The 18,549-nt window shown below is 38.8% G+C and overlaps 1 protein-coding gene across 3 annotated transcripts in view; it reads right to left on the reverse strand.

Moving 5' to 3' along the window:
• Nucleotides 1-18,549, reverse strand: part of CENPP (centromere protein P) — a 218,957-nt gene that overhangs the window by 160,408 nt on the left and 40,000 nt on the right. For all 3 annotated transcript variants that reach the window (XM_055309633.1, XM_055309634.1, XM_055309632.1), the window contains exon 5: nt 3,661-3,757. In XM_055309633.1, coding sequence (XP_055165608.1) covers nt 3,661-3,757 — 97 coding nt within the window. The remainder of the gene's footprint in view (nt 1-3,660; nt 3,758-18,549) is intronic.

Below are 18,549 nucleotides of genomic sequence, written 5' to 3' on the forward strand. Positions count from 1 at the left end.
GAAGATATGAATAGAAGTACCTGACAACTGGGATTCCTGGGTGGCGCAGCGGTTTAGTGCCTGCCTTTGGCCCAGGGCGCGATCCTGGAGACCCGGGATCAAATTCCACGTCGGGCTCCTGGTGCATGGAGCCTGCTTCTCCCTCTGCCTATGTCTCTGCCTCTCTCTCTCTCTCTGTGTGTGTGTGTGTGTGTGTGTGTGACTATCATAAATAAATTTTAAAAAAAAGTACCTGGCAACCTCATATATGCCATTTGGTCACAAATAAAGGAATAAGGGAAAGTAAAATTTTGTTGATCCCATTATCTCAAAGAAATAGTATTCATTCTTGACACTGATAATTAAAGAAATTAAGGTTTAGGAACACTGGGTGGCTCAGCGGTTGTGCGTCTGCCTTTAGCTCAGGGCGTGATCCCAGAGTCCTGGGATGAAGTCTTGCACTGGGTTCCCACAGGGAGCCTGCTTCTCCCTCTGCCTTTGTCTTTGCCTCTGTGTGTCTCTCATGAATAAATAAAATCTTAAAAAAAAAATTAGGGTCTAAAAATAATTTACCCTTACAAACGTTCCTGAAACTAAAGAAGCCGTGCGCCAACAGGGGGGACACCCTGTGTCTATGGGCTGGAAGACAGAACAGTTACTATGTCCGCATCACTCACTGCAATCCAGACTCAGCATAGTCCCTATCAAAGCCCCAATTACATATTTTGAAGAAACAGAAAAACCCACGCTAAAATTCATAAGGAATCTCAAGGGACTCCAAATAGGCAAAAGAAATTAGAAAAGAGTAAGATTGGAGAACTCACACTTTCTCATTTCAAAAGTGAATTACAAAGCTACATTAATCAAAAGTGTGGTACTGGCCTGGACAGGAACATATAAGACAATAGAAGAGACCAGGGATCCGAGAAACAAAACTTTGCATTTACAGTCAAATGACTTTCAACAAAGGTGTCAACCTAGGAAAATCAGATATCCACATGCAAAAGAATGCAGGTGAACCCCTAGCTTTATATGTATACAAAAGTTTAATTCAGGGCAGCCCCGGTGGCGCAGCGGTTTGGCGCCGCCTTCAGCCCGGGGTGTAATCCTGGAGACCCGGGATCAAGTCCCACATCGGGCTCCCTGCATGGAGCCTGCTTCTCCCTCTCCCTCTGCCTGTGTCTTTGCCTCTCTCTATGTGTGTCAATAAATAAATAAAATCTTAAAAAAAAAGTTTAACTCAAATTGGATCAAACACCTAAACTTAAATTTACAAGCTTAAGCTATTCAATGTCTTTATGACATTGAATTTGACAATGATTTCTTGGATATGACATCAAAATCACAGATAACAACAAAAATCAATAAACTAGATGTCATCAAAATTAAAAATTTTTGCACATCAAAGGATACTATCAAATGAAAAGACAATTCAAAGAATGGGGAAAAATATTTGTCAATTACATATTTGATAAAAGATTAGTATCTAGAATATATTTTTTAATCTCCTATAACTCAACAAGAAAAAAAACAACACAATTTAAAAATGGGCAAAGAATTTTTTTAAAATATGGCTTAATTTTTTTTTAAGATTTATTTATTCATGACAGACACAGAAAGAGACAGAGACATAGGCAGAGGGAAAAGCAGGTTCCCTGCAGAGAGCCCTCATATAAGACTCCATCCCATGACTCCAGGATCATGACCTGGTCGAACCAAAGGCAGATGCTCAACCGCTGAGTCACCCAGATGTCCCAAAAAATTGGCCAAGAATTTAAATAGGCATCTCTCCAAAGATCTATCAATGGCACAAATAAGATCTATGCACATGAAAAGATGCTCAACCATCCATTAATCATTAGGTAAATGCAAATCAAAATCACAATGAAAATACTACTTTACATCCATTAGGTTGGCTATGAGCTCCAAAAATCAAAACAAAGACCCAAAACATTGGCAAGTATGTGGAGAAACTGGAAGCTTTATGCATTGTTGTTGGGAATGTAAAATAATATAACCACTGTGGAAGAGAATATGAGATGCTTCAGAAAATTGGACAGAATTACCATATATGACCCAATAATTCCATTTACAGGTATTTATGTGCTAGAACTGAAAGCAGGACTTGAACAGGTATCCGTACACCAATGTTCACAGACGCATTATTCACAATAGTCCAAAGATAGAAATAAAGCAAATGTCCATCAAAAGATGAATGAATAAACAAAATGAGGGATATCCATACAGTGGAAGGAATATTATTCAGCCTTAGAAAGTAAGGAAATTCTTCACTGTGCTACAAAATGGATAAACCTTGAGAATATTATACTGAGAAAAATAAACCAAACAAAACTTATTAGATTTTATGATTCTGCTTAAATGAGATACCTAGAAATTCACAGAAACAGAAAATGGAATGGTGATTTCCAGGAGCTGGGAGAGGAGGGAATGCCAAGTTAGTATTTAATGGGAACAGTTGCAGTTTGAGACCTAAGAAGTTCTGGAGATAAATATCGGTGATGGCTGCAAAACAGAGTGACTGTTTCTTTCCATTCTAGTGACGTATCACCAACAAAGACCAGCTCACAGAAGTACTAAATCCTTTACACTTTTACACTTGCCTTGAAAGCACCTAGAGGCAAATTAACTTTATAAATGGGACTAGCACTCACAATTCCCACAGCCTATTCAAATGTAGAAGTAAACCAGCTAGTTAGGTGGTGCATTACCACCACCGCCAGCATACTCCCAATCATGACTGTATTTTACCAGTTGTTGTGAAGCAGTTATTTCACTGTTCTCATGCAAGAGCACATGCCAGTAAACAACAGTAAGAGAATTCCTCCAGGGACCACAGTACAGGTATAGGCATATTTCATCCTAAAAAAAATTCTATGCCTGACAGGTTTTACTAGCTCAACCAAACAGAATGCAAATAATAACAGTAGTAGTGGTAATAGTAATAATGATAATAAAAAAGAATCCAAATAAATAGTACCAGTGATAAAAACAATACTCATGAAGCATTATTAGTTAGCTTTTTGAGATACTATTCTGACTCTTTCAGAAGTGGATTTTGTGTGGACCACTGCTGTCAATATTGCTGCCATACAACTAAGTAGAACGTGATGGAATGTAATGCAGCCAAACATAATTCTAGTTATGCCAGAAAATAGAATAAAAGGAAGTCCTTGAATGTATCCGTATTAGACTTAAGAGGCATTACTATACCAGAATCAGGTTTCAATACTTAAACCTGAAATATACAATAATTAGAAACTCAAAATACACAGAGTATGACTCCAGAAGTAAAGATTATAGTGCTAGGTGATAAGACCACTATGATTACATTCTTTTCAGCATTTGTATTTTACTTCAAGTGCCCTTGACAGATTAATTTTTCAAAATGTGTATAAAATAAGAATATAACTGCTTCTTTCCAGATATCCCATAATACAAATGACTCACTGGTTTGTACAAAGGCATTCCTAAGACCTCATTTATTTCAAATAACTGCAAATTCCAGAAGCCAATGAAAATATTTTCTATTGTTTGAAAACTTTAAGGAAAGAATTTTATGTTAAATCCCCAAATTAATACCAGCTTCACTTTTTGGATATGTTTAAATTTAAACTAGCTTCACTTTTCAAATATATTTAAATGTAAAAACTTCAAACTCACCTTCAAGTGTTGAAATGTGCGCTTACGATAGTCACACCACTCCACAAAAAAGCGTAGGCTTCGGAAAAACATCAATAGATCTCTTCTTTCTTCTGCTCTGTAGGAATAGAAGATTCTAGGATTCATAAATATCCTAAATGAATGCCTCATCCTGGCATTTTTAATCTTGTTTTTTATATACCCTAAAGCTAAAAAAAGTACTTGATATATTTCTGTATTTTGAAATCTTGAGTATGTGCCCTTGTGTGGTTGCTAATTCTAATTTCTTAGTCTGAAATGCCATTTGCCCCATCTTAAAATGTTTGAATCCTATTCATCTTTTAAGATATTACTCAAATACCACATTGTCCTTGAATTCTATTTGATGACCATGGTATATAATTAAAGACTAGGGACGCCTGGGTGGCTCAGTGGTTGAGTATCTGCCTTTGGGTTGGGGCATGATCCCGGAATCTGGGATCAAGTCCCATGTTGGGCTCCTTGCGGGAGGCCTGCTTCTCCCTCTGCCTGTGTCTCTGTCTCTCCGTGTCTCTGATGAATAAGTAAATAAAAGCTTAAAAAAATAAAGACTATTTCTGGTCTATATCCCTTGTTTCGGGCATAGAGCTTCCAAAACACTTGGAATTCCTTAGTGACAAGTATGTATCTCTTATGTTAATGAGGTGACACCTGGTGGCCCCTAGATAGCCTCAGGATGGGGGCTGGCCACCACAAAGACTAACCACATGCTTAGCAGGTTTGAAATTTGGGCCAACCAGACCTCCAGAAAGGACAGGGGGCTGGAGTAGTTTCATCACCGGGCCAATCATCCCATCAACTATGCCACTGTAATGAAAACTGAACAAAAATTCTGCACAATAAAGCTCAGTGGAGCTTTCTGGTTGGTGAACATGCTGATGTACCAGGAGGCTGATATGCTCAGATTCCACAGGGAGAGGGCCTAGAACCTCTAGGTTTTTCCTTCTCCAACCCACTCAACCTGCCCCATATCTTGACTTACAGACTGCTTCCATCTGCCTATTCCTGGGTATAGCTTTTACAATAAAATGATAATCTTTACTATAATACTCTCAGTGAGTTTTCTCAGTCCCTCTGACAAACTAGCAAATCTTAGTGGGTGGTGGGAAGTACAGATGGTCCCTGATGCTTGTGTATGGCGTCTGAAACGGGCAGTCTTGTTCAGGACTTAGTCATTAACCTGCAGGTCTGCACTAAATCTTAGTTGGTGTCAAGACTGAATTGAATTACAGGACATTCCAGTTGGTGTCAGAGATTATTGTCTGAACAATGACCTCACCCCCACACCATGTCCTATTTCAAAATAGCTAGAAATAATTTCATTCCTATTTTCTGCGAGCTCCCATGGAATTTATCTCGATGCTCTTAATACTCTACCTATTGTTTTATTGACACCCACAAAATAAGCAATTTGTAGGCAAAATGAGCGTATTCACTTATCCATTCATTCAATAAATGATTGTGGGAGTTGAGTTCCCATACTAGTCATGAGGGAGACTAGTCATGAGGGAGACGAGGGAGAGGGAGAGGGAGAGGGAGAGGGAGAGGGAGAGGAGAGGAAGAGGAAGAGGAAAAGGAAAAGGAAAGGAAAGAAGTCTCAAGGAAAGATTATTCCCTCTAGCCAACAGGGGTCGTATAAAACGAGTAAAGGAGGTACAGTGCTGTTGGTGATGCATTTTTGGGTTTAACACCAAAAGCTAAAGCAACAAAACCAAAACCAAAACAAGGATCATATCAAACTAAAAAACTTCTGCACAGCAAAGGAAATCAACCATAAAATGAAAAGGCAACCTACTGAAGGGAAAACATACTGGCAAAACATGTATCTGATAAAGAGTAGATAACCAAAATATACAAAGAACTCAAATTTTGAATAGCTCCTCACAATCCCAGTACAGTTCTTTCTGCCCAAGTGTCCTATCACTGTGCTTTAATAAAACCATCTTTTGGCACCTCCCTCCACAAAAAAAAAAGGAAAAGAAAAAAAGGAACTCATAAAACTCAATAGCAAAAAACTACAATCAGATTACAAAATAGGCAGAGGATCTGAATAGACATTTTTCCAGAGAAGATACACAAATGGCCAGCAGACACATGAAAAAAGGCTCAACATCACATTTGGAAAAATGGAAATCAAAACCACGAGAGATCACCATGTACCTATCAGAACAGTATCAAAAAGACAAGAATCAACAGGTGTTGGCGAGGATGTGGAAAAAAGAATCCTCATGCACTGTTGGTGGAATAACACAAACTGGGGCAATTTATAGGAATATACATTGCTGTACTGTGGAAAAAAGTATGGAGGTTCCTCAAAAAATTAAAATTAGAAGTACCACATGGTCCAGCAATTCCACTTCTGGGTATCCAAGATAAATGAATACACTAACTCAAAAAGGTATCTGCACCTCCAAGTCCACTGGCAACATTATATACAATAGCCAAGACATGGAAACAACATAACTGCCTATCAATGAATAGACAGATAAAGAAATTCTGGTATATAATAAACACAATGGAAAATTATTCAGCCGTAAGTAAGAAGGCAATCCTGTCATTTGCAACAACATAATGGGACCCTGAAGGCATTCTATTAAAGTGAAATAAAATCACACAAAGACAAATACCACATAACATCAATTACATGCGAGATCTTAAAGAAACAAACAGATAGAAAGATTGGTGGTTGCCAGAGGGAGGAGTGGGGAGTGGACAAAATGAGTGAAGGTGATCAAAAGGTACAAACATGCATTTAGAAAAATAAATGAGTCATGGGGATGTAACATTCAGCATGGTAACTATAGTTAATATTACCATATTATATATTTATTTAAAAGTTGCTCAAAGTATAAATGTTAAAAGTTCTCTTCAGAAAAACAAATTGTGGTGTTGAATGTTAATCAGACTTACTGTAATGATTTTACAATATATTATATATTGAATCATTATGTTCTACACCTAAAATGAAGACAGTGTTATATGCCAACTAAACCTTAGTTTTTAAAAAAATCCAACATTCAAAATCAAGCAATTTAATCCACTGAACATAATGTTTTAAGTTTCTTCCATGATTTATTACTTAATGGTAAAAGTTTTCAAAAATTAGGGAATAAAATTTTTGAAGTGGTGGTGGGAGTGTGGGCATGCAGAACAGAACCCTAACACCCAAGGGGTTCCCCTTCCTCCCAACCAGCCAACTGGCACTGCTGACAAGAAGCAAAAGCCAGCAAAGAAGCAGAATTGTCACCTCCTGATGGAATGCTGCAGCTGGGAGACTGTGGAAAGAGGATGTGTCTACTTGCCCGACCTGACACCAAGCAAAACCAAGACAAGAGGAGATGCCATCCCCACCCTCCACCAGAATGGCTCCTGCAAACACAGCAAGATGCTTTGTTAACTTTTCCCACCCTCTACTAAGTGATCCCAAGCACAGAGTGGGGAAAATCAGGGAGAAGGAACCTAGAAAGGGATCCTTTACATCTGTGTATGAAGTCCTGAGATCACTACTGAGTGGCCCTCACACAAAACTGACCAGAAACAATGAAGCAAAAATACCAAGAACTGAAATACACAGCAGAATACTGCCCAGAATTCAGAGTGGCCTCAGGGCCGTATAGGAGAGGGGCAAACCACAATAGCCCATAAACTATAACAGCCCTTAAACTATCGACCATAAGAGTGAGCCAGGATGTGGGTCTGAATAAAACTGTGTTGACAAGGACAACTGCAAAAATGGCAAAGTAGAGACTGTGAGGACAGTCCTTCCCCAGTAACACCAAAAATCCCCACATACCGGTCAGAATCACACTTATGGGAAATTGGGAAGACAGTAAAATGTTTATAGCAACGCAGCACACACACATAACCAGAAGGAAAGGCTGTAGTGTTCTAGCTTATGCTAACCATGTCTACAACCCAAGCATCCTGCTTTCTCTGTGGAACCTCATCTTGGCCACAGCACACTGGACTTTGTTCCCAAAAAACTGTGTTTTTTTGTGTTCCCACAATTGAGTTCTGTTTGTTTGGATTGGTCTGTAGGGTCCCTGAAGACTAATGGAAGGGGCCTGACAATTCTCCACATAACTCATAACTTTCCTCAACACATAACCTTGCAGAGGATATGTCTTAAAGATACTGAGAGTCAAATGAAGAAGCCAGTGCCAACTGGCACAAAATAACAATAAGAGAAACAACAGACACGCTGAAAGCCAAGGGAGGAAATGGTGTAGAGTGAGAATCTTTAGAAAATAAGGAATAAGGAGGAACTGGAAAATCACACGAATATACAGGGCAGGAAGTATACTCAGGAAAGACCTGAGACAACCACACACTTTCATGTCTGGCTGGTCTTTAAGCTCAAGACAAACAGGGAATCAAGGCAAAGGCAGAGTGTGGAAAGGCCTCACTAAGTGCAAAAGCAATGTCCCAACACACAGCCAGAATGCAGAGACCAGAGAGAAAATATTTTTGCTTTTGGTTTTTTCGTGTGTGTGAATATTCAAAATGTCCACATTCAACAACCACAAAAAAATTTAAGCTTGCAATAAAATGACACAGCTACAAGAAGAAAAAAAAGTTAAAAGAAACTGTCCTCGAGGAAACACGAACAAATGGAACTACTACACAGACTTTATTATTATTATTAAAGATTTTATTTATTCATAAGAGACACACAGAGAGAGAGGCAGAGGGAGAAGCAGGCTCCATGCAGGGAGCCAGATGTGGGACTCGATCCAGAGACTCCAGGATCACTCCCTGGGCCGAAGGCAGGCACTAAACTGCTGAGCCACCCAGGCATCCCACTACACAGACTTTAAATCAATATGTCCTCAATATGTTCACAGAACTCAAGGAAACCAACAGAATAATATGTATGACAAGGAATATTAATTAAGAGACATTAGAAAAAGGAACCAAAAATCTTAGAGCCAAAAATTGCCAAAAATGATATGAAAAATTCACTAAAGGGTTGGACGTATTTCAGCAGAGAATCCTCAGAATGACAAGATGCAACTCATCAGATAAGGAATCATGAGTAAAATTAATTGCTGATTTATCATCAACAACCATGAAGGACAGAGACATTGGGATGACAAAGTGCTAAAACAAAAAGAGCTAACGAAAATTTCTATATCTGGCAAAACTACCATTTAGGAATGAAGGATAAATCAAGACATTCCCTGGTATCAAAAAGCTGAGGGACTTCATGATTAATATACCTGACCTACAAGAAATGCTAAAGAAATCCTTCAGGCTACAATGAGAGAATACTGCATAGTAACTCAAAGTCGTTGTTTTGTTTGTTTGTTTTTTTTAAAGATTTTATTTATTGGGATTCCTGGGTGGCTCAGCGGTTAAGTGCCTGCCTTCAGCCCAGGGCATGATCCTGGAGACCCAGAATCAAATCCCACATCGGGCTCCCTGCATGGAGCCTGCTTCTCCCTCTGCCTGTGTCTCTGCCTCTCTCTCTCTCTCTCTCATGAATAAATAAAATCTTTTTTAAAAATAAAAAGAATGCAGAGAAGCAAATATTTAACCTTGAATTTGGCTATGGTTTCTTAAATATAACAGTAAAATGATGAACATCAAAATAAAAAATAATGTAGACTTTATAGAACTTAAAACTTTTGTGCAAAAGATATTTATCAAAGTAGTAAAAAGTAGTAGTAAAAAGACAAATTACATGGTGGCATTCGGAAAACCTGTATCTGATAGGTGTCTGGTTCCCAGAATGAATACTCTTAAAATCCATTGTAAAAATCATAAAAGTGTTACAACAAGCTATCATGAATATTGTTGAAAAAATGTAAAAATAACATTTTTACAGAAATAAATTTTAAAAATGAGTCAAATGAATAATTTAGAACTGAAAAATACAATAACTTTTTATTTTTATTTCGTTTTCATTTATTTGAGAGAGAGAGAGAGCATGAGTGGGGGACAGAGTGAGAGGGAAAAGCAAACCCCCTGATGAGCAGGGAGCCTGACACAGGACTCCATCCCAGAACCTAGATATCATGACCTGAGCCCAAGGCAGACGCTTAATCAATGGAGCCACCTAGGCATCCCAAAAATACAATAATTTAAATACAAATCTCACAAATGAGTTCAATAGCAGAATGGAGGTGGTAGGGGAAAGATTCTGTGAACCGAAAGATACATCAACAGAAATTATCCAGTATCAACAGAGAAAACAGATTTTGGGGAAAAAAGAGTTCTTCAAGAAGTTGTGAAATAATAATGAAAGGTTTAACCTTCATGTCATCAGTCTCATAAGGAACAGGGAAAAAGACCTGGGGCTAAAAAATATTAAATATTATCATTCACATAGTTTCCTTTAGCTCCTTGAACATATTTAAAATACCTAATTTAAAGTCTGGTAAATCCAACGGCACCTGGGTGGCTTAGTGGATTGAGCAACCAACTCTTTTTTTTTTATATATAATTTTTTTTATTTGTTTATGATAGTTACAGAGAGAGAGAGAGAGAGAGGTAGAGACACAGGCAGAGGGAGAAGCAGGCTCCATGCACCGGGAGCCCGACGTGGGATTCAATCCCGGGTCTCCAGGATCGCGCCCTGGGCCAAAGGCAGGCGCCAAACTGCTACGCCACCCAGGGATCCCGAGCAACCAACTCTTGATTTCAACTTAGGTCATGATCTCAGGGTCACAAGATTGTACCACAAATTCAGCCCTGTGATTGGTGGAGAATCTGCTTAGAATTCTCTTTCTCTCTACCACTTCACCCCTACTCTCAAATCTTTAAAAAAAAATTCTTTCTCTCCTTGTTCCTCCTATATACCTCCAACCCCCACTTGATCCTCCCCCACTCCCTCCTTTAAAAAATATTAAAAAGATGAAGTCCTACATCTGGATTTCCTCAGGGACAGTTTCTATTGATTAATTGCTTTTTTCCACCGGGCCATACTTTCTTGTTTTGGTTTTTGTTTTGCAGGTCTTCTAATTTTTGTTGAAAACAACATTTTATGTTTTTTTTGAACATTTTAAATATAGTAATAATTCTTTAAATCAGATTCCCCTTCTCTCCAGGGCTTGTTGTGTTTTTTTGTTTGTACAGTAACTTTTCTGAACAAAACTTTACAGTCTATATACTCTGCTGTGGGGCTACTCAAGTCTCTGCTCAGTTAGCTACTACGTGACAAAGATTTACTCTATCTCCTAGAACCTATGTGTCTCTCTCAGTCTCTGCCAAGGGACTCTCTGTATGCCATGGGGCACATCTTCAGCACTCAGCAAGGTGAATGACAAAGCTCCTTTTGCTTTCACTTGCTACTTCCACAGAACCTCACAATCAACCAGGAGTGAAAAAAGTAGTCAATGCCATCTCAAGTGTCTCCTGTACATGAAGACGACCCTCGACATACACACACTGATGTTTCAGATTCTCAGGAATATATCAGAAGTTTCAAAGTCCTTATGGTGATCCCATTCTCTAGCTTTTCCTTTTAAGATTTTTACTTAACCTATTAATTCCCCCCAACTGTTAATGCTCCACCTCAGGCAGCCATAAAGTTTAAAACTGCTTCAACGGTTTAGCGCCTGCCTTTGGCCCAGGGCGCGATCCTGGAGTCCCGGGATCAAGTCCCACGTTGGGCTCCCGGCATGGAGCCTGCTTCTCCCTCCTCCTGTGTGTCTCTGCCTGCCTGCCTGCCTCTCTCTCTCTCTCTCTCTCTCTCTCTCTCTCTCTCTCTCCTCTCTCTCTCTCTCTATCATAAATAAATAAATAAACCTTTAAAAAAAATAAAAAATAAATAAAACTGCTTCAAATTATCTTCAACAAATGCTCCCAAAGAAAAGTCTTTTGCACTGGATGAGCTCTACATCAGGTCCAGTAAATAGAGTCTGGCAAGTGAGCTCTTTCAGAGAACTAAGTAAAACAGGTCAAATAATAGTTCACTGGGAAGGAGTCTTAGTTTTTGTTTTGATTTTATTCAAATTTAATTACTTAACATATAATGTAGTATTAGTTTCAGAGGCAGAGTTCAGCGATTCATCAGTCTTATATAACACCTAGTGCTCATCCCATCACGTGCCCTCCTTCATGCCCATGACCTGGTTACCCCATCCCCCACCACACTCCCCTCCAGTGACCCTCACTTTGTTTCCTATGATTAAGAATCTCTTATGGGGATCCCTGGGTGGCACAGCGGTTTGGCGCCTGCCTTTGGCCCAGGGCGCGATCCTGGAGACCCGGGATCGAATCCCACGTCGGGCTCCCGGTGCATGGAGCCTGCTTCTCCCTCTGCCTGTGTCTCTGCCTCTCTCTCTCTCTCTCTCTGTGACTATCATAAAGAAATAAAAATTAAAAAAAAATTAAAAAAAAAAGAATCTCTTATGGTTTGTCTCCTTCTCTGATTGTCTTATTTTATCCTCTCTTCCCCTATGATCCTCTGTTTTGTTTCTTTCATAGATTCGACACAAGTGAGATCATACAATAACTGTCTTTTCTGATTGACTTATTTTGCTCAGCATAATATCCTCTAGTTCCATCCACTGGTTGCAAATGGCAAGATTTCATTATTTTGATGGCTGAGCAGTATTCCTGTGTGTGTGTGTGTGTGTGTGTGTGTGTGTGTGTGTGTATCACATCTTCTTTACCCATTCATCTGTCGAAGGACATCTGGATTCTTTCCATAGTTTGGCTTTTGTGGACATAGCTGCTATTAACTATGGGGTACAGGTACCCCTTTGGATCATTACATTTGTATCTTTGGGGTAAATATCCAGTAGTGCAATTGCTGGGTTAGGGTAGCTTTATTTTCAACATTTTGAGGACCCTCCACAGTTTTCCAGAGTGACTGCACCAGTTTGTATGCCCATCAACAGTATACCCAGGTTCTCCTTTCTCAACATCCTTGCCAACACCTGTGTTTCCTGACTGGTTAATTTTAGCCATTCCAACTACTGTCAGGTGGTATCTCACAGAGGTTTTGATTTGTATTTTCCTGATGACAAGTGACGTGGAACATTTTTTCATGTGTCTGTTGGCCATTTGTAGGTCTTCTTTGGAGAAATGTCTGTTCATGTTTTCTGCCCATTTCTTGATTGGATTATTTGTTCTTTGGGTATTGAGTTTGGTAAGCTCTTTATAGATTTTGGATACTAACCCTCTATCTGTCATTTGGAAATAACTTCTTCCATTCTGTCAGTTGTCTTTTTGTTTTGTCAAGTGTTTCCTTCCCCAGAGAATTCTACCAAACATTTAAAGAACTAATACTTATTCTTCTGAAACTGTTTCAAATATAGAAATGGAAGGAAAACTTCCAAACTCTATGAGGCTAACATTACCTTGATCCCCAAACCAGACAAAGATCCCACCAAAAACGAGAATTACAGACCAATATCCCTGCTGAATATGGATGCAAAAATTCTTACCACGGTACTAGCTAATAGGAACCTATAGTACATTAAAAGCATTATTCACCATGACCAAGTGGGATTTATTGCAGGGCTACAAGGGTGGTTCAACATCCACAAATCAACAGGATATAACACATCAATATAGAAAGGATAAGAACCATATTATCCTCTCAATAGATACAGAGAAAGTGTTTGACAAAGTACATCATCCTTTCTTGATTAAACCTCTCCACAGAGTAGGGAGAGAGGGAACATATCTTAATATCATAAAAGGGAAGGAGTCTTTGAAGTAATCTCAACTATTCTGCTCCTGCTCCCTCTGGTGGCTCACAGGCTTGCTGGTTGCACCATGATTACAGGCTGGTAAGGGACTATTGGAAACAGGGCACTGAAGAAACCACTTACCAAGGTTCTGCTATTTTTCCTAAATAAATGCTCCCTGGATTGCTGCTAGACTTCAGTTCCTTTCTAATGTTCTGAACAATTTGATTCTGACACCTCTGGCCAGTTTTCTTGTTGCTTTCATGGAGGAGAGAATCTTCAAATGTACTTACTTACTCTATCAGTTTCACTGATAATCCATGCCTTGCATTTTAAAAAGACTCAAATTGACCTGTGGCTCTGTATTGACCATGTGGTTTCTGTATTCTGATACTTTAACATATGAAGCCTTAAGGACCCTGGAGGAACCATCCCTGTCAAGGTTACAAGGAGTGAGCATGCTTTTCTTTAAGGTAGGCTCCACGCCCAGTGCCCAGTGTGGAGCCCAACATGGGTCTTGAACTTACTACCAAGAGATCAAAACCTGAGTCAAAACCAAGAGTCAGCCATTTGACCAAGCCACAGAGGCACCTCAAGTATGCTTTTCAAACACGATGCAACCAGTCCACACCCCAACACCACCTTTATCAAGCTCCCCAAATTCTGGTGGCCATCTACCTGCCCTAATTACCCAGTAACAGGTACAAGACAACCCCTATGCCCCAGAGCCTCCTGAAATTATTCAAACTAGTTAAGTGTAAGCCTATTCACCTTGCCACACCTATCCCTTCCCTCAAAAACCACTATCATAATCCCCATCTCCCTCTGCCTCCAGACCAATGCCTCCAAACCAATGCTTCTCCCTGGGGCCCAAGGTGAGATGGTGTGCTCTTCCTCTTGTTGGGAACTGTAACAAACTATCTTTTCGACGGCAACTATCTTCACATCTGTTAGCCTTACCATACTCAACTAATAAAACCTATTAAAATAGGCTCCCATGCATTTATTTTAACCTTTCCATATTAGCCATGCAGTATACAAAGCACAGATGTATATCAAATGTAAGATGCTGGCTCCTGTACAGAGCAAAAGGACTACCCCAGAATATATAAATAGCAGTAGTGAGGTTTATTTTCTCCATTCTTGGTCATTCAGGCAACTGATCCCTTAGCAAGTGATAAACTCACTGGGGCTGCTCTTCAGGGAGACCTCACCAAATTGGTCTTCATGCAGCTAGAGTTATACTATAGTGCTTTTTCTGTGATGGTGACATTGTGAGGCAGCTCATGATCACTGACCAAATGATGCTCTAAAGCCACTTTGAAGCTAGTCTTAGTGAGCTTAGGATGACAACTCTACGAAGGCTCCTGTGTAAGTCAGCACAGTCAGCACAAACTGAAATGTGATTCATGAGAAACGAGCATGTGTGTACTGTTCATTCATGGTACCTGTACAATGATTAATCTGAGTAGTTTCTTTCCAAATCGCTTCCAGTTATGGCTTTGTATGATTTTCTGTGTTGTCTTCTTTTCCCCGAAGGGAGTGCTTTTCCAAAAAAAACAAAACAAAACAAAATCCCAAAAAATCCAGCATCTGACACACAGAATTCATTCTTGAGGAATCTTTGTAACTAGATCAGTTGAGTATATTGTAAATAGTGGTAGGCATGTGTACTTAGTGAAGGAGCTTAGGAATCTGTACCACAAGTAATACCAGACAATAAGCAATCTGTAAGTTGAAGTAATTCCATGTAGAGTGGGTGGCCCCAAGGGACAGTGTTTTGTAGATTCAGTTTTGCTGAGAGGCATTCCCCAAATGCTGGCAATCACTCCATGTTATAAAGGAAACCTAAATCACAAATGTTCTAATAGCTCTATTGTTCCAATTCCAGTAAGTTCCACTATTTCTCAAAAGTATTTTTTTAAGATTTATTTATTCATGAGAGACACAAAGAGAGAGTCAGAGACATAAGCAGAAAGAGAAGGAAGCTCCTCACTGAGTGGGGGGACCTGATGTGGGACTCGATTCCAAGACTCCAGGATCATGAACTGAGCCAAAGACAGATGCTCAACCACTAAGCCACCCAGGTGCCCCTCTCGGAAGTATTTTATTCTTAACTTTGGGAATGGGACAAAAATCTTGTAAATAATAATTACTTTCTAAATTAGATACCTTTCCCTTACCTTACACATTCCCTATCTCCTATCCTACATTATGTTTCCCCATACAACTTTTCTCTAAGTATTACCTACTTTACATATTAGTTTTGTTTACTGTTTCTCCTAGTAGAAAATAAGTTTATGTGGACAGAAATGTTTTGTTCTGTTCATTGATACATATCAAGCAATACAGCAATTCTGCCACTTAGCAGGTATGCACTTTCATTCCCAGGGCACTTATACCAACATTTACTAGCCGGTATTAATTCTGCTCATTCACTAGTTTAGATTATCAGCTTCAAGAAGTCAGAATACTATGTATCTTTTTCAGCATTATATTCTTAGATGCTAATACACTACAAAGCATATAACATGTATTTGATATACATGTATTTATTTATATTTTATTTATATTTACATTTGTAAACTAGAGCAGGAGAGGTATATTTTGAACCTGGAAAATCTTTTTCTGCCAGAATAGAAGGAGTGCTCAAAACTATGATGAGGTAAGGGACACCTGCATGGCTCAGTGGTTGAGTGTCTGCCTTTGGCTCAGGACATGATTCCACAGTGCTGGGATCAAGTCCCACATCAGGCTCCCTGCTCAGTGGGGAGCCCGCTTCTCCCTCTGCCTGTGTCTCTGCCTTTTCTCTGTGTCTCTCGTGAATAAACAAATAAAATCTTTAAAAAAAAAAAAAAGAAAGAAAGAAAACTAGGGCAGCCCCAGTGGCTCAGCAGTTTAGCGCCGCCTGCAGCCCGGGGTGTGATCCTGGAGACCTGGGATCGAGTCCCATGTCGGGCTCCCTGAATGGAGCCTGCTCCTCCCTCTGCCTTTCTCTCTGTCACTCATGAATAAATAAATAAAATCTTAAAAAAAAAAAAAAAAAGAAAAGAAAACTATGATGAGGGAGTATCACATGGATTCAGGAGCCAGTTTGAAGATGTTCCTACTGGTGAAGTCTAAGATAATTTAAACACCAAAATTAATAAAGAAGAGTAAGGAATTACAAATATTCTAAAAAATAATGAAACCATATTATAATAAATAGGCATGTACACAAACACACAGGTAGGGGAGAAAGGAGATCTATTTCTTAAGCACAAGGCTTAGTATCTATTGAGATAAGTGGAGGAAGAGCTAGAGTTGAAATATCACCATTTTGCAACCATCACAACAAAGAGTGATCACACAAGAATTACTAGGGGCTAAATCTAGGTAGAAATTTCAGTGAAGAGTAGTATCTGCATGGTCATAAGTGTTTGCCCACAGACTGCCTATTATTACGAGAGGGATAACAAAACAAAACAAAACAAAACAAAACCCAAACCACTGATGATACAGTGGAGAATCAAGCAACGGTATGACTCAATGAAAATTACTGCCACCTACAAGGGCAGAGAACTGAGAAGTACAAAATATTAGCTGTATAGTATTTTGCTTGAAAACACATAACAGCAACTGATTGTGGAAAAAAAGTCAAAGTCAAAATAAGCAACATTCTAATTTGGGATAGGAAAGATAGAAGAACTGTATCTTGCAAAGATGGCAAAATAATGAAACAAAGTAAGGCTTTGGAGTTGCTCCAAATTAAAGAAATCTATAAAGTCATGACAATTAAATGCAATACTTGACACTAGATTGGATCATGTAACAGGGGAAAAGAAAATGCAAAATATGACATCATCAGATCAACTAACAAATGGGAATAGAGATGGCAAATTAGATGAAAGTATTGGGTCAATGTCAATTTACGAAGTCAATTACTGTGCTATGAATGTAAGGGAGTATCACTATTCTTAGAAATGTACACTAAGTATATAGGAGAAAAGAGCCATGATAAATGCAATGTGTTCTAAAAAGGCTCCATCAGGAATAGCAGAAGAAACAGTAAAAATCTGGGAAAATAACAAAACTATTAGTCTTCTCTTAAGTTTTTAAAATTATGAATGATGATCAAAAGTGAAAAAGCACTAGTGATGGGTTTTCAACATGTATGTGTGAACATAATTCCTATGAAAACCACAACAGTTAGCATGGATGAAAGGGAGAAAGGGATGTATGTGGCTGAAAGCTTCCAGATTGTACTCAATCTAACCAGACTACTGAGAGTTAGGGTATACATGCTGCAAAATCCTGAGGCAGCCAATAGAACAGACAAAAACCGACATATGGCCAAAGTCAGTCAATAAAATTAAAATGCAATTGTAAAATAATATTTAAATAATCCAAAAGAAATCAGGAAACAGGAACTGAGGAATAACAAAGAAAAACAGACAAGGAAAATGAAGAAAACAAAAAGTAAGTGCATTAATACACAGCTACGTAAGCATCTATTGGACAGGAAAACTGGAGATTAAGTGTTCAGTTTTACTCTGGTACTAATACCTTTTTAACATGTGAGAGAACAAATTACTTTCCAAAGAATATAGGACTATAAAAAGCAGCAGCTGCATCATTACAGCTTACAGGCCAAAGTGACATATTTTAATCTCCATCAGGTAAGGAAGCAAAAATAAGCTCTGAATGAGGATGAGGAAGGTAGCCAAGGAAAAAAACTTAAAAATACCAACACTCCAAGTTTAAACACACACACACACACACACACACACACACACACACACACACACTACAGACACTAGACAGTCAGAGAGCCTGACCTATTACATTGATTAAACACAGAACTTTATTTAAAAGTGTACTGAGTCGCAGTCCCTTCACCCCCATTCGCATCTCCATGAAGGACAAACTATTACAGCACACAGTTTTCCATTATCAAAAGACACTGTGTATGTGTTGGCTCTTACAGTTTAAAGAGTGATTGTAATTTATCTATTTTTCCCAAGCATAGTCCAAACTTCACTAAATGTTAAACAGATGTCATGGATTTCTTTCACAGAATTTTGGCAGTGACACATTTCAATTTGAACTAGAATAGTCAGAAGAGTAAAATAACGCCAAATGTCTTTTTCTTAAGGATAATGCAAAACATAAAGAGAAATGTAGAATAAAGATTCTAAAGTTTAAGTAGGTCTAAAATCAGAAGAATACAGAATTATTCATTAAAATATTA

This window comes from Nyctereutes procyonoides, unplaced genomic scaffold (genome assembly GCF_905146905.1).
Source record: "Nyctereutes procyonoides isolate TBG_1078 unplaced genomic scaffold, NYPRO_anot_genome, whole genome shotgun sequence".
NCBI classification, from domain to species: domain Eukaryota; kingdom Metazoa; phylum Chordata; class Mammalia; order Carnivora; family Canidae; genus Nyctereutes; species Nyctereutes procyonoides.